This window comes from Penicillium riverlandense (genome assembly GCF_028828495.1).
Source record: "Penicillium riverlandense strain IBT 135883 chromosome Unknown utg000009l_segment0_segment0, whole genome shotgun sequence".
Taxonomy (NCBI): Eukaryota; Fungi; Ascomycota; class Eurotiomycetes; order Eurotiales; family Aspergillaceae; genus Penicillium; species Penicillium riverlandense.
This window is the reverse complement of record NW_026643200.1, coordinates 932,372-946,764: the sequence shown is the minus strand read 5'-3', so window position 1 is coordinate 946,764 and position 14,393 is coordinate 932,372. Positions and strand designations below refer to the sequence as shown.

At 51.3% G+C, this 14,393-nt stretch overlaps 5 protein-coding genes across 5 annotated transcripts; 4 read left to right on the top strand and 1 right to left on the bottom strand.

The window, feature by feature from the left end:
• Positions 1-230: 230 nt before the first annotated feature.
• Positions 231-995, bottom strand: N7474_010650 (uncharacterized protein; the record flags this gene model as incomplete). Its single annotated transcript, XM_057202060.1, has 1 exon — positions 231-995. The coding sequence occupies one exon, from the start codon at positions 993-995 to the stop codon at positions 231-233; it is 765 nt and encodes a 254-aa protein (XP_057048331.1).
• Positions 996-4,068: 3,073 nt separating this feature from the next.
• N7474_010649 (uncharacterized protein) lies at positions 4,069-5,709 on the top strand (the record flags this gene model as incomplete). The annotated part of the gene is made up of 3 exons (XM_057202059.1): positions 4,069-4,138; positions 4,196-5,447; positions 5,496-5,709. 3 exons carry the CDS (start codon positions 4,069-4,071, stop codon positions 5,707-5,709), a joined length of 1,536 nt encoding a protein of 511 aa, XP_057048330.1.
• Positions 5,710-6,932: 1,223 nt separating this feature from the next.
• On the top strand, positions 6,933-8,957 carry N7474_010648 (phosphatidylinositol-3-phosphate-binding protein BEM1; the record flags this gene model as incomplete). The annotated part of the gene is made up of 3 exons (XM_057202058.1): positions 6,933-7,112; positions 7,223-7,984; positions 8,037-8,957. The coding sequence occupies 3 exons, from the start codon at positions 6,933-6,935 to the stop codon at positions 8,955-8,957; spliced, it is 1,863 nt and encodes a 620-aa protein (XP_057048329.1).
• A 925-nt stretch (positions 8,958-9,882) lies between these two features.
• On the top strand, positions 9,883-11,861 carry N7474_010647 (AFG1/ZapE family ATPase; the record flags this gene model as incomplete). Its single annotated transcript, XM_057202057.1, has 4 exons — positions 9,883-10,291; positions 10,369-10,825; positions 10,889-11,405; positions 11,472-11,861. The coding sequence occupies 4 exons, from the start codon at positions 9,883-9,885 to the stop codon at positions 11,859-11,861; spliced, it is 1,773 nt and encodes a 590-aa protein (XP_057048328.1).
• Positions 11,862-12,766: 905 nt separating this feature from the next.
• On the top strand, positions 12,767-14,358 carry N7474_010646 (putative di-, tri-valent inorganic cation transporter; the record flags this gene model as incomplete). The annotated part of the gene is made up of 9 exons (XM_057202056.1): positions 12,767-12,848; positions 12,901-12,950; positions 13,015-13,059; positions 13,117-13,264; positions 13,316-13,396; positions 13,451-13,542; positions 13,598-13,865; positions 13,925-14,004; positions 14,062-14,358. 9 exons carry the CDS (start codon positions 12,767-12,769, stop codon positions 14,356-14,358), a joined length of 1,143 nt encoding a protein of 380 aa, XP_057048327.1.
• Positions 14,359-14,393: the final 35 nt, after the last annotated feature.

Sequence of the window (14,393 nt, the reverse complement as noted above, 5' to 3'; positions counted from 1 at the left end):
AAAGATGCTGTTTCCGGGTCATATCACGGTTCCATATCCCTTGGTCAGTAAAAAAAATCAAGAAGTTGAATTCTGAAGACGAAAAAGAAGCCGGAAAAGTCTATTACACGATAGCAACCATAAAAAAATCCCCGGACTAGATATGTGCTTTTTGGATAACGCTTAAGTGACTAGCTTCCTAGCAAGCGAAAAAATATCTAGTGCCAATGGCCTAAAGCTATTCTTTCAATTTAAACTTGTCTTATCACTCCATCTGCATTAGCCTTCCAAGGGTCAAACTCGTCGCCACCATATACCCTGTAGACGGCAACCTGAGTAACCGTGAAGCTTGCCCTAATACCGTCGTCCATCTTCTCACCCGAAGCCTCGCGTTTCTCGTTAATCGTGAGCACGTCCTTGTATATATTTTGGCACCGATTGGCAGCGACCTGATTCAGCACGAACGTCGCCTGTCTCGTCACTGGATCAATTCTCAAGCCGACTTCGGACTCCTCTAGGTCGCCTATCCAGTACTTTGCAGCTAGGTTGTCGACATACCGCTCTGCAAATCCATGTACCGAAGGTGGAGAGGTATGTTTCGTTTCATCGAGTCGGAATAAACTGAGATTTGGTTGAAGTTGGAAGAGAAGCTGTGGAAGGCCGACCTGTAGGGGAACGACTTCAGTTTTGCCTGTTTCCTCACACATATCCTCTTCTTTAGTAGCATTTTTCTTCGGAGTGGCGGGGTAAAAGGCGCCCATGATTTCTGGAATATGCCTCGGATTCTGGGTTTGGTCCGCGAGGAAAAGAAGAAGGTGAGGCCGACTCTCGTAACTTTCCTCGGTAACACTCTGGATAATATGAGTAAGAGCCAAGCTATCGTTTGAATCTTGCGTTGACGATTGGTATATGGTTTCGAACGAGACCGGCCTGATTTTCCGTGCAAGTTCAGGTTTTCCATGGAACTCTTTTACTGGAGGTAAAAATAATGATACTGCACGGAGTATGTCGCTCATAGTGGAATCCGGTAGCGACTCTGTTCCCAATACTGGACTATCTTCGGAAACAGGAGGCTGGAATATTATCGCCCAAAGTTGATGGAAACGCAGCTCGAGATTTGGCTAGTGCCAGAATTTGAGTTAGCTTTCTAATTAAGAACTAGAATATTGTTAATAAGTCAATCTTACCAGAATATCTAAGCCTCGAGTCATCGAATCGGGCGTCAAGAAGCCCTCTTGGTCAAGCTGGAATGGTTCAACTAGTATATTCACTAGCTCATCTTCGTGAGGGCTCGGTTCCTCGAGAGTACCGTAGTGGAAATGTTGTCGACCCCACGTTGGTTTGTAAAGTCTTATCCTGTTTAATAGGCAGATCAGAGTGGTTAGACTTTTGATTTGTACCCGATATTGATGGGTTGCATCTTGCAGGAGACGTTGCGCTGTCGGGCGTAAACTACTAGGGCCTGGGATTCCTTTGGTAGTATGGGGTCGAGTCGTGGCCACAACATCCATCATATCGTCCTCTACAAATGAAGGACAGCTAATGGAATGTTGGTGCGGCTCATGAACTTGAGTACTGACTTGACCAATACTTCGGAAAATCCGGTCGATATTGTGTCTGCACGTACAGGGCCTGCCATGTTGTGTATATGCCCAGTGGAGAATATCATTGGGTGTAAGATCGACTATAGTTCCTAGAATCTCGGTACCTTTATAGGCAAGCAAGATTATGGCACGCTCAAATGCGGGCCGGTCTATCTTTCCGTTATCAGCATCACCGTGGCGCGGGAAAGGGTGCCAGGCGTAAAAATAGAAGCACGACCACAGAACGTTGATGGCTGTCTCCGGGATAGTAGTCCCTGAGCATGATTTTGTGATGTGATTTCGAAGGCTTTCTTTTATCCAATCTGAGCCATTATCTCATTAGTCAAGGCCGATCTTGATAAGAGTATCGTCACTGTAAGCAGGTATTTCTTACATGGTTCCTCCTGGGGCGAGTCCTGGATGCTATAGGCGTCGAATATCGCCTGATGTGTCTCGTCCTGAGCTCGATGTTGTACCAGATAATCGCGTAGCTTGTGAAGAGCGATGTCTAGGGATAATTTGTCAGGCTTATTGCGTAACGAGCTGAGTCCTGACTTTTGGGTGACATACCTGGCGTAACCGTACGAGAATAGTTTTCACGTTCCTCCTCTTCAGGGTCTGTGATGGTCAGGCAGCACCCCATGGCTGATTCTTCAGATGAAAAAGAGGTGATAGAAGATCATGGGATTTGGCACCTATTTAATATTGACGTCGTGTGGGGCGCGGTCGGACCATCTTCGCATTTGGCCCTCTTTTTTTACGGTACTCTGCTCCACTTTCTCCCCGCCAATTTCTGCGCCAACGCCGATATGGATTGAAAGTTTGTCTACAGTTCCTGTATCAAACTATCTGAAGCCGATCGCTTGATGACCATTTGAGTGAAGAAAAACAATCATGATGGAAGTAGATCAACACCTCAGCAAAAGCAATGCAATGGATCTTACCAATGAAATTAAACTTGATAGGAGATATGAACATAAACAAAATCTTTGATGGTAAAAATGGCGTACGTCTTCTCTTTCACGGGTGTACTCTGTAGCCTGCAACTACTAGGAAGAGATATACTAGACGGTTTCACTGATTTCATTTTTATTCTATTTTTATTTTTTGTTAACTGACCTGTGACTAGTCCTCGAGTATTTGACAACAAACCCAACCTTCTGGCGACGAGGCATTGGCAGCATGCTCGTGCAAAGAGGGCTCGGAGTCTCAGACCAGCTTGGAATCAAGGTCTTCGTTGTGTTGGAGCTGGCTGCATTAATGCTTTATCTCAACTTTGCTTTCAAACTGGTCGACACGGTGTCGACTGACTGTTCCAAATACGGCGGAAAGGAGCACATGGTGCATTGATTTCTGACCCGCGAGCCGTCTCTTTGAATGGTCGATGGGGACCCTGGGAGATTTCCGTTTCCTGGCAGCATGCACGCTGGTTTTGTTTTCTGTCCTCGGTCTATAGCACATTCCAGACGTGAAGGAACTGGCGGAGATAATCACAGAATAACTGGGGAAGGAGTGCGATTGGAGAGTCGACAAAGCCTTCGGAATCTCATGTTATGACTCCGGCGGCTGATACGTTCCTAGTAGCAAATTCTCTAGGTCCATAAATTGCGTATCAACAATATTCTGTCTACCTCCGGCTGTATCAACTATCCCGACATGTAGACCCCCACCAATGGAAAAATCTAAGCCGAAGGATATTGTATCTTGGTATACACCCAGGATAAGGCCCGGCTTGGGCACTCGAGTCGAAATGGTTCTCACGTGAGACTAGCTGTGTGTGCCTCGTTTATTACGGATCGGGATTGAATTCTCAGCTGTTCCAATGATTGCACAAAGAGAGCAGCAAAGGTTTGTCGAAACTAGCCTCGCGAAGGAACTGCATACCCCATTCGATAAGTGCTTTGCAAAAATATTCCTTCAAAAGGTCAGGTGTATCTTACCTAGAAATGGACCGTCTCGTATGATTCGGGCATCGACCGGCTCGAGGGGTGCACTACGGTAGTCCATCATTTGGTGGAAATTATTGATCACCCAGTCATGACCCTCACTTCGCTCGGTAACTTGAAGCCAGGGCAGCGTTCCCCTCCCTCGGTCGCTTTCGGTATGTGTGCGAAAGAGTTCTGAGCACATGCAGTGAGTGGTTAAAAGAGCCTTGGATGAGGCCTGTGGTCGCCTAGCCTAGACAATCTATATTGATAACCCGATGATTAGGGCGGACCTCGGATAAATGGATATTCCGCCCCTCGCTTGGCTCGGCACTTTCACTTTGTCTCCCTTGCCATCACCATATGCCGTCTTCTTCTACTCACCCACACGATTTCTCTCTCGCCTCACATATCTGATCGACTCCCGCCCGTAGCTCTCCTTGTCTCTATCACTTCCGTCTATTTCCTTTTCTCTCCCAAAATCTCACTTTCCTCTCTCTCTCCCAGCCTCAGCCAGGCTTCTTCATTCTCAGTCTTCTCCTTCGTCCGTTTTTGCATCTATCTTCTAGACATCCCACGGAATGAACTCCAGCGTCCCGCCGTGGCGTGCAACAGCCTCGGCTTCCAACACAACTTTATTTCATCAGACTGGTAAGAACCGCGCCCTTGACCGACTTTTTCATCGGGATGATGCTGATGTCTGTATAGCACCCCCAGCCTATATCCCGGTGCAGGCACGCCGTAGCCTGGCTTCTAATAAGTCTACCCACACAGCCTCCAACGGATTTGCCGCTCAGCCAACCATGCCTACAACAGCCGACTCCGAGCCGCGAAAGCGCATCGAGTTTCCGCCGGCTGTACGATCGTATGTGCAGCGATGCTTTGCGCCAGACAACCAGATCGCAAGTGTTAGCAATGCGGAAATGCAAGAAAAGTTGAAAAATGTCATCACCAGCGCGGCAGAATCCAACCAACTGGAAACTACCGACTGGGAACGGCTACCACTACCCCAAGTGATGGTCCAGAATGAGCGCAACAAGATCCTGGCCAACCCCAGTGTTTCGAACTGGGCTGCTGCCGGACAACCATCCTCGCCTCATAAGAGAAAATCCCCGGAGGGCCACCAGCCGGAGACCAGCTCGCCGCCGTGGAGGAAAGCTAATCATCGCAGAGGTTTCGAAGATCGAGTCACTTACCCATCCACAGAAAAGAGACAGCGCTTGACCCTGGACGACTCTAGTAAGTCCAAAGCTAATTTGGAAATGAGGAGGAAACGCTTCGAGGGCGCCGGAAGTGGCTATGGCTCCCCTTATTCCCCATCTCCTGCGCACTCTCCGGCCCAAAGTGCGGCTGCCGACCAGGGCCCGGTGGTCGGTCGATGCCAAACCCTGGAGAAGAACTATTTCCGTTTGACGTCTGCCCCCAATCCAGACACTGTCCGTCCACTCGTGGTGCTGCAAAAGACCTTGGATCTCCTGAAGAAAAAGTGGAGACAAGAGGCCAACTACGGCTACATCTGTGACCAGTTCAAATCCCTCCGCCAGGACCTGACAGTCCAGCACATTCGGACCGAGTTCACGGTGCTAGTGTACGAAATCCACGCGCGGATTGCTTTGGAGAAAGGGGATCTTGGTGAGTATAATCAGTGCCAGACACAGCTGCGGGTGCTGTACGCGCAGCAGCTGGGCGGCCACCCAACGGAGTTCAAGGCGTATCGTATTCTCTATTTCATTTACACCCGCAACTGGACGGCCATGAACGACGCCCTGGCCGATGTGACCGCCGCAGACAAGCAAGATCCGGCGGTTAAGCATGCCCTAGACGTTCGGTCCGCCCTGGCGCTGGGCAACTACCACCGGTTCTTTCAGTTGTATCTCGACACACCGAATATGGGGGCGTATCTGATGGACATGTTTGTTGGCCGCGAACGCCTCTCCGCGCTGGCCGTTATCTGTAGAGTGTGAGTTCCCTCCTCCGTCAATTCCGAGTCATTGCTGAGTTTTGCTAGGTACAAACCCGACGTCACCATTCGGTTCATCACGGAGGAACTTGGCTTCGAGTCTGATGAGCAGACCGCACGGTTCATCCTGGATCACGCGTCGGACGCCCTCCTCGAGGAGCGGGAGGGGTCCGTGAGACTATTGACCGGCAAAGCGGGCCAGGTCTTTGAACGAGCCAAGTCAGAAGCCCACCGCGTCGTCGACATCAAAGGGCAGATCTAGTTTTCTGTCATCCCCGCATTCCACAAGAAGCCGGTGTTCCTTCTGGCGCCCCTTTTCATTCTACTCGATTCCTTGTCTTTTCTGCATTTGCATCTTCTTCCGGTCTGTCCACCTGACCTCCCAACGATGGGCTCGCGATGATACTAATACCCCCGGCATTTTCCCTTGCTGTTTGACTTTCCGTTCCTGGCGTTGTGATATGGGGGAGCATGTGTCCCATGGTAGCGCATACACTTCTTTCACTTTTTTTTCCCACCGTATACGCAATATAGTAATTCCTGATAAACCATTCATTTATTCCCATGGATCCGAATCCTGCCCCGCCACGTGGGTCCCACACATCCAGTGGCGCATTCTTTCGCTTTGTGTGAGAGACCGTAATAAATTAATCGTGGCAACATTCTAGAAATTCTAGAACTCGACAGGTACACTCGCCTGTGTCGTCGAGTCGTGGTCCATCCAGTCTGACTTGATCCTTTCTTCGTCCCGAATGGTTCAACACCACTGACATCATAGCTTGCAAGGGGCAAGGATCCGCGGAGGTGCTCAGCTGCTAGGTACAAGCAAATAACTAGTTCTTCAGCTGGCATCAACCCTCGAGTCCTACGTGATTATTGCTATCGCGACTACATCTCCCGCGGTCGCACAATACTCATGCAGTTGATCGGCAGAGTGCAGGTTTTCTTTGTCTGCCGATCCGAGTGACTTGCGATGGATAAGGAACCGAAGTGAGCCACGGGACCGGTGGTGGCTAACCGCGGATTAATGGGAGTGGGGTTTGAGGGGGAACGAAGTCGGTAGTTTTGACTAGAGACAGGAGGAGTGAACACAGGAGGATGTCTAGGAGATAGGAGGTCGTAGTTAAGCGCTGACTGCATGGGGCGCAGGGCCACTCCCCTGGGAGTAGGTATAGGTGAGGATATGGCCCTGCGATTGGTGATATACTTGTAGAATCTTCTTTTGGCCCCTTGGTTGCCTCTAGGAATTAATTATTTCGCCTACCTCCTATTGTAAACCACACTTAGCGTACTTCACATCTTTGGATCCCGCCTGCTCTGTGGTTGGAACCGCAATACGCCCGCTGCCAGTTGCTGCCAAAAAAAAAGTTAGGCCTCGTCGTCTCTCTCCCCCTCCTCTTCCTTCTCTTCCCTCTTCTTTCTTTCTTCCTTCCTGTCTCCCTTCCATCTCAACTCCAGCTTTCTCGCTCAGGACACGGCTTCAGCATGAAGGTGCGTTTGGATGCCCCGAACCCCGAATCTTGCAGCCACGTAATTAACCCCTCCACCACTCACCCACAGGCCATCCGACGCTCCTTGAAGGGCGGCGAGAAAGATCCCAAGCACCACCACCACCACATCTCCATCACCCCCAAGTCCGCCCTGGCGATTCTGCCCCCAAAGAAGGTGAGCCTTGCCCTGCGCGAGTGTTGATTATTATTCTTGCCCTGTCCTGCCCTTGCGTCCCACTTGGCCTTACCGCCCGGGCTGACCCCCCCATTCTTTCCTCGCGCTAGGTGATCAAAGCCCTCTACGACTACACGCCCGACCCCGGCAACACCCAAGAATTGGCCTTCAGCAAGGGCGACTTCTTCCACGTGATCAGCCGCGAGGACGACTCCGACTGGTACGAGGCCTGCAACCCGCTCATCCCAACTGCCAGGGGGCTGGTGCCTGTCTCCTTTTTCGAGGTCATCGGAAAAAACGAACGAGATAGTGGGGGCTCCGTCGACCAGAAAAAAGAATCGCACGACTCAGGCTTCGCCGACCGAAACCTTCCTTTTCACTCCGCCTCCGATTCCTCCTCATCCATCAACGCTCGCCAGGCCGCCTTCAGGATGTCCGCCCTCACAAAGGGCCAGGGCGCCATGGTCTACGGTATCGTCCAGTATGATTTCCAGGCCGAACGCCCCGACGAGCTAGACGCCAAGGCTGGCGAGGCCATTATCGTCATCGCTCAGTCCAACCCGGAGTGGTTTGTCGCGAAACCGATCGGTCGTCTCGGTGGCCCCGGCCTCATTCCTGTTTCTTTCATCGAGCTGCGCGACATGCAGTCTGGCCAGGCTGTGACTGACCCGCTCGAGGCGGTACGACGGGCCGGCGTGCCCAAGGTGGAGGAGTGGAAGAAGATGACGGCCGAATACAAGAACAGTAGCATCACACTGGGCAAGATTGAGGCCGGCGGTGGCGGTACCATGCTGGCCGTCGGTTCTGGCATGGAGAAGATGTCACTGAGTGGCCAGAGTCCTGGCCATATGAGCCAAAATGGGAACCCCTATGTGAGTACTTTCCGTCGGCATGTGTTGAGGCCAAGCTAACCACCCGACACAGGGCTATCACCAGCGCGACGGCAGCAAAGGAACCTTGGCCGGGCAAGCATCCATGTCCCAGCCTCCGCAAAACTACATGCTGGCACCCGTAGCCGCGTCGATCCCGCGCTATTGCTTCGACAACGACAAGTACTGGTATATCATCGAGGCGAAGATGGAGGATGGCCGCTGCTGGGAACTGTCGCGGTACTATCACGACTTTTACGATTTCCAGATCGCCCTCTTGACCCAATTCGAGGACGAGGCCGGCAACCGAGGCCGGCCACGGACTCTCCCCTTCATGCCGGGCCCTGTCACTCATGTGACGGACGCGATTTCCAACGGCCGACGACAGAACCTGGACGAGTACATCAAGAAGCTCTTGGGCATGCCGCCGCACATTGCGCGGTGCCAACTGGTCCGACAACTGTTCGCCCCCCGCCAAGGGGACTTTGAAATCGACCCCGCCGCCTTTGGCGAGGAGGCCCGGTATTCGGACAACTCACACCACTCCGCTGGCATGGAGCAGAGCGTATCCCACCAGTCCTCGATGACCCAGATGAACGCACCCCAAGACCGGGCCTCGCAGCAGCAGCAGCAGCAGCAGCGACCCCAAGGGACACCCAGCCCCTTCGCCAACGGTGGCCCGCCAGCTATGAACCGCCAGCCCAGCTCGACCCAGATCTCGACGAGCTCGGGGTCACAAGCGATGAAGGTCAAAGTCTTCTTCCAGGACGACCTGATTGCTATCCGCATTCCGTCCGGTGTCAGCATGCAGCATCTCAAGGACAAGCTGTCGGACCGTCTCAAGATCCAAGGGGAGATCATCGTGCAGTACCGCGACGAGTCCTCAGGCTCCTACGTTGATCTGGTCTCCGACCAGGATCTCGAAAATGCCATGCAACGGAATACCAAGCTGACCCTCTTTGTCAGCATCGCCTAATCAACCAGCCAACCAACAAAAAAAGCCGTTTGTTCCTTTCTGGTCATAGAATTTGTTTATCCTCGACTTGACTTGGCTTGCAGTCTGCTTGCCACCGTTTTGCTTTGTCTTTCGTGCCTTTTTTGCAACGAGTTACGGTGCATTTGGCGTTTTGGGGTTGCTCCCTTTCGAGCCCTTCTCATCATCATCATCATCATCATCATCATCATCATCATCATCATCGACCCTTTTTATGAGCGACATTCGACTGGTTCCTGCCGAGGAGCGATGACAAGAGCGGGATTTTTGTTACGAATATGATGCGTGATGTACGGCCATGGTCTTTATCTTCTTGTGATTTGATTCCATTTTCTGCACCTTTCTCCTGTCATTTACTTTTCTTTTGTCAGTGACTTACTTTGGGCTGTCTTTTACCCTCTGATCTATATTCGAGTCTGGATTCTCTTGGAATTTTAGCTGCTGCGGTGATGTGTACATATCCTCCTTTTCTTCTCATCTCAGTGCATATAGGCAGTCTTCTGGTATACTTTGTCCTGTCATCTCTCACCGTGTAGTCAGTCTAGAGTCCGTCGAATCAAAGCCGGGTTGAGTCACATGACCCCGATGCAACGGGGCGGATTTGTTGTCTCAGGAACGAGATAGAAATGACGCAGTTAGGAGGCTGTTTACCCTGTTGCATTAGTAAATCCTGAGGATTCACTCAGGCATTTCCAGCTGGTTTACTTTCCGGGTTGCCACTTACTTGCATCGGGTGCCAGATTTACCCCCGATATTTTTCATCCTCCGGCAGAACACAATTCCCGCAAACACTATCTTACCTCGGTTACACACACAACTCACCGCGCGATCCGATCCAACGCTGCGCGAACTCCTCCCGCGTACTCTAATTCCCTGTCGGAGAGGCACAGCTACCATACCAACCCCAATGAGCAGACCATCCGCTAAGCTCTGCGCCGACTGCCTCCCCGGCGCGCTGCGGTCGTCTTCGCCACGAGGCGTGCGTCCGGCGGTGACGCTGCAAAGTGCGGCAGCTCGCGAACGGCCATATTCCACCGACCGGAGGAGGGCTGTGCACGCTGATAACACGCGCTGGAGACAGGCTGCTTCCTCTGGTTCGGCGGCCGGGTGTGGTGTCTCGTCACCACAACTTGTTGCGACACGCGCGCAACTGCTGCAGGGGAGGGGTTTGGCTACCGTCCGCGCGGATGCTGCTACGGGTGCGGAGGCTCTCGCCGAAAAGAAGACGGCAGCTGGGGAGCCGAAAGATGGGCCGTTGAAGGAGTATGAAGATCGTGTGCAGGAGGGGAGGTTGCGGGATGATTCGTATCAGAGAGGTGGGTTGGTCTGGGAGTTTGATTGATGGGAGGGAAAGTAAAAGGCCGAAACGAGGACTAATAACCGTGTCTTACAGGAATCGTCGAGAGTCTCCAGTCCCTATTCGAAGCTCTGAAAGGATACCACGCCCCCAAAGTCATCCACCCCAGCATCGAGTCCCTGGACCCGCAACCAAAGCAGTCATTTCTCGGCTCGTTGTTCAGTCGCGGCAACGCAGCCAAGGCCGTGGGACACGCTATCCCGGAGAACCTGCCCAAGGGACTGTACATGTATGGCGATGTGGGGTGTGGCAAGACCATGCTGATGGATCTGTTGTTTGACACGCTTCCGCCAAACATCACGGCCAAAACGCGGATTCATTTCCATAATTTCATGCAGGATGTCCATAAGCGTATGCATGTTGTCAAAATGCAGTATGGGAATGACTTTGACGCGCTGCCGATGGTTGCGGCGGATATTGCGGAGACGGCGAGCGTGCTTTGCTTCGATGAGTTTCAGTGTACGGATGTTGCCGATGCGATGATCTTGCGGAGGTATTACTCTTCACATACTATCCCCAATTGACAGCAAGCAAAACCAATACTGACGAACCTCAGACTTCTCGAATCCCTCATGTCCCACGGCGTCGTCCTCGTCACAACATCCAACCGTCACCCAGACGACCTGTACAAAAACGGCATTCAGCGCGAATCCTTCATCCCCTGCATCAACCTCCTCAAATCTGCCTTGAACGTCATAAACCTCAACTCGCCAACAGACTATCGCAAGATCCCCCGCCCACCCGCAGCGGTGTACCACCACCCCCTAGGCGAGGAGGCGGAGCGCCACGCGAAGAAATGGTTTGATTTCCTGGGCGATCCGATCAATGACCCTCCACACCCGGCGACGCAGCATGTCTGGGGACGGAATATCCAGGTCCCCTTGGCGAGCGGTAAGGCTGCGCAGTTTACCTTTCAGCAGTTGATCGGGGCTGCAACTGGTGCCGCGGATTATCTGGAGTTGGTGCGCCATTACGACGCCTTTATTGTTACGGATGTGCCGTCTATGAATCATACCCAGCGTGACCTGGCTCGACGGTTCATTACCTTTATCGACGCTGTCTATGAAAGCAGGGTAAGCATCCCTTTCCCTTCCTTCTCCCTTTATGATAACCTTATGCTAACAAACAAACAAAAATAGGCAAAACTAGTCCTAACAACCGAAGTCCCCCTCACAAACATCTTCCTCTCCAAAGCCGACGTCAAGAACTCCCTCGAAGGCAAGGACAAGGGCGAGGGCAATGACGCCAACGCTACCGAAGACCACTCCGACATCTCAGACGCAATGCGCAACCTCATGGATGATCTGGGCATGTCTGTGCAAGCACTCAAGAATTCATCTATCTTCAGCGGCGACGAGGAGCGCTTCGCTTTTGCCCGGGCGTTGTCTCGGCTGTCCGAGATGGGGAGTCGGGAGTGGGTTGAGCGTGGTGTGGCTGTTCCTGGTGGTGGGGTGAGTGAGAGTGAGTCTATGGAGGAGAGCAAGGCGTGGTTGAAGACTAGGTCGCATTGGAGTGAGGATAATATGTGATGCGATGTCGTTGTGGGTGTAGATTTTTGGGGAAGGGGGGAATTGTATTGTATTTAGAGATACCGTGCATATAGATATACATTTCATTGTCACTTTTTCTTTTTCTTTTTCTTTCTTCTCTACTATGCGTACAGACTTCGATTAGAAACTTCCAAGGTTGGTTGACTACCCTTGAGCTCTAGCTTAAGACCCACTTACACATCCCGAGATCACATTCGACTTCAAGTCATTGATCCTGTGTTGGACTACTTGATTGTTCGACCCCGAGAAGAGGTCCGGTCCGGCATTCTTCACTTAGCGATCTGCACAGAGTAAGCTTAATCCAGACACGGTAATAAAGGCTGGGATATCGTCAGAGCCCCTGTAGAATTCTCCGTTGCTCTTCCTTGATTCATGGGAGCCGTTGCGTCGCACGTCTATATGAAAACCCTAATTGACCCAGCAGCTGACTCGTAAACACTTGCTGAACAAATTCAACCGGATCCCTGGCAAATGAATAGTATGCTTGATGTAACTGAATTTAGTAACGTCTTCCTCAACATTGGATATCCCCCGCTAGGGATCTCCCATACCAGCGTTCGTCCTCACATACCTGGCTGCGGCCGGCCCCTCCAACGCCAATCCGATTTACACGACCGCCACTGACATCGCGACACCAGCGGTCACTTTCCTGACTACCTTGTGGGCAAGCATTCGGAGTGTCCGGACACTGCTCTCGGTTATGTTTCTCCTCTCTTTTGACAACTGTTTCTGAGATTCTGGGTCAGAATAAGTAGTACTCTCCGCCGCCTTTGGGACACATCCGCAGACTTTCAGATCCTTTTTGCCAATTTTTTCGGAAGTTGATTCACTTGCTTCCTTGCTCGATCTTATCAGTCAATTCTTATTGAACTCTCACGTTCACAATGCCATTTCACCTGTCGCGCTCGACGCGCTTGATGATTGTAATTGGCATTTCGAGCTGCTTCTTTCTCGTTGAGATCTCTGGTCTGCTAGTGCTCTTCCATATGATTAGGAAGTACACACTGACTCAAATTAGTGGGCTTTTACACGCATTCACTAGCTCTCATAGCTGACGCTTTTCACTATGTATGTGGTTGCAGCAACCGTCTGCACCCGCAAGCTATTTTGATGTTTTGCTGATTCTTCCTAGTTAAATGATCTGGTTGGATTTGTGATTGCCCTCGTGGCTTTGAAGGTATACCCCGACAAAAATCGTGAAAGACCAGATCCTCATCTAATTCGCGATTTATAGATCTCTGAAAGTGATGATTCGCCCAAAGACCTGTCCTTCGGCTGGCAGCGAGCTCAGCTTCTGGGTTCCTTTTTCAATGGAGTACTCTTGTTTGCACTGGGTATCAGTATCTTGTTGCAGGCGATTGACCGGTTTATTTCCCTGCACCGTGAGTTTCTTCTTGCTGCTGTAATGGAAACATATCTAAAATAAGCTCCAGGTGTTGAGGATCCCAGACTTATGTTCATTGTTGGGAGCATCGGCCTAGGCCTCAATATCATCAGCGCAGTATTTTTGCATGGTAGGTTGATTTGTTGACTTGATCACACATCACCGGGCGACTAACTGTCTGAAGAGCATGGCCACGGCCATGCCCACGTCCCCTCGCCATCGGTAGAAGATCCAATTTCACCGAGTAGTGACATTTGTGACGATTCTCTCTCCAAGGTGTGTTGCCATTCCATCCCATGAGAGATATCTTACTGACAAGGTCACTTCACAGCATCATAACCATAAACACCATCATTCTGAAAAGCTCCGCTCTTCAGTGACTGGTAAACATGATCACAGCCATGGTCATAGCCATGACCATGGTGATCTCGGAATGTGGGGAGTTTTTCTGCATGTTATTTGTGATGCCGCAAACAACCTCGGCGTCATGGTTGCTGCTTTGGTCATCTGGTTTGCCAAGTATGATGGTCGGTATTATGCAGATCCGGGTGTAAGTATGGGGATCGCAGTGATGATTACACTATCATCCCTTCCGCTGGGTAAGATGATTGATCCGCCTTCCAGATGAGCGCAGCAGGCTAACACGGTATGCATCTAGTTCGGAGATCTGGACTCATTCTACTGGAAAGTGTACCGACGGGAGTGGATATGAAGGATGTGCAACACGACTTGGAACAGGTAAGTAATGTATTTATCCGCTTAGTTGGTACTTTCGGTATTAATGATTTTGACAAGATCCCCGGTGTCCACTCTATCCATGAATTGCACATCTGGCGCCTAAACCAGAACAAATCACTTGCCTCGGTGCATGTAGTAGTTGACGACCACTCAGTCACCAATTTCTTGAAAACAGCGAAGATCATTAACGAGTGTTTCCACGCGTATGGCATTCATTCGACCACACTGCAACCCGAGGTGCTGGCGAGGGTAGACCATGGTAGTATCGCTCTCGACACAAGGGATCAGAGATCAGTTCCTCGGTGTCAGATTGTTTGTGGGGCAGTGTGCGGGGAGTTGACTTGCTGTGGGTAATCAGTCCTTAGTTGCTTCTTGGGCGGCTGTGAGTT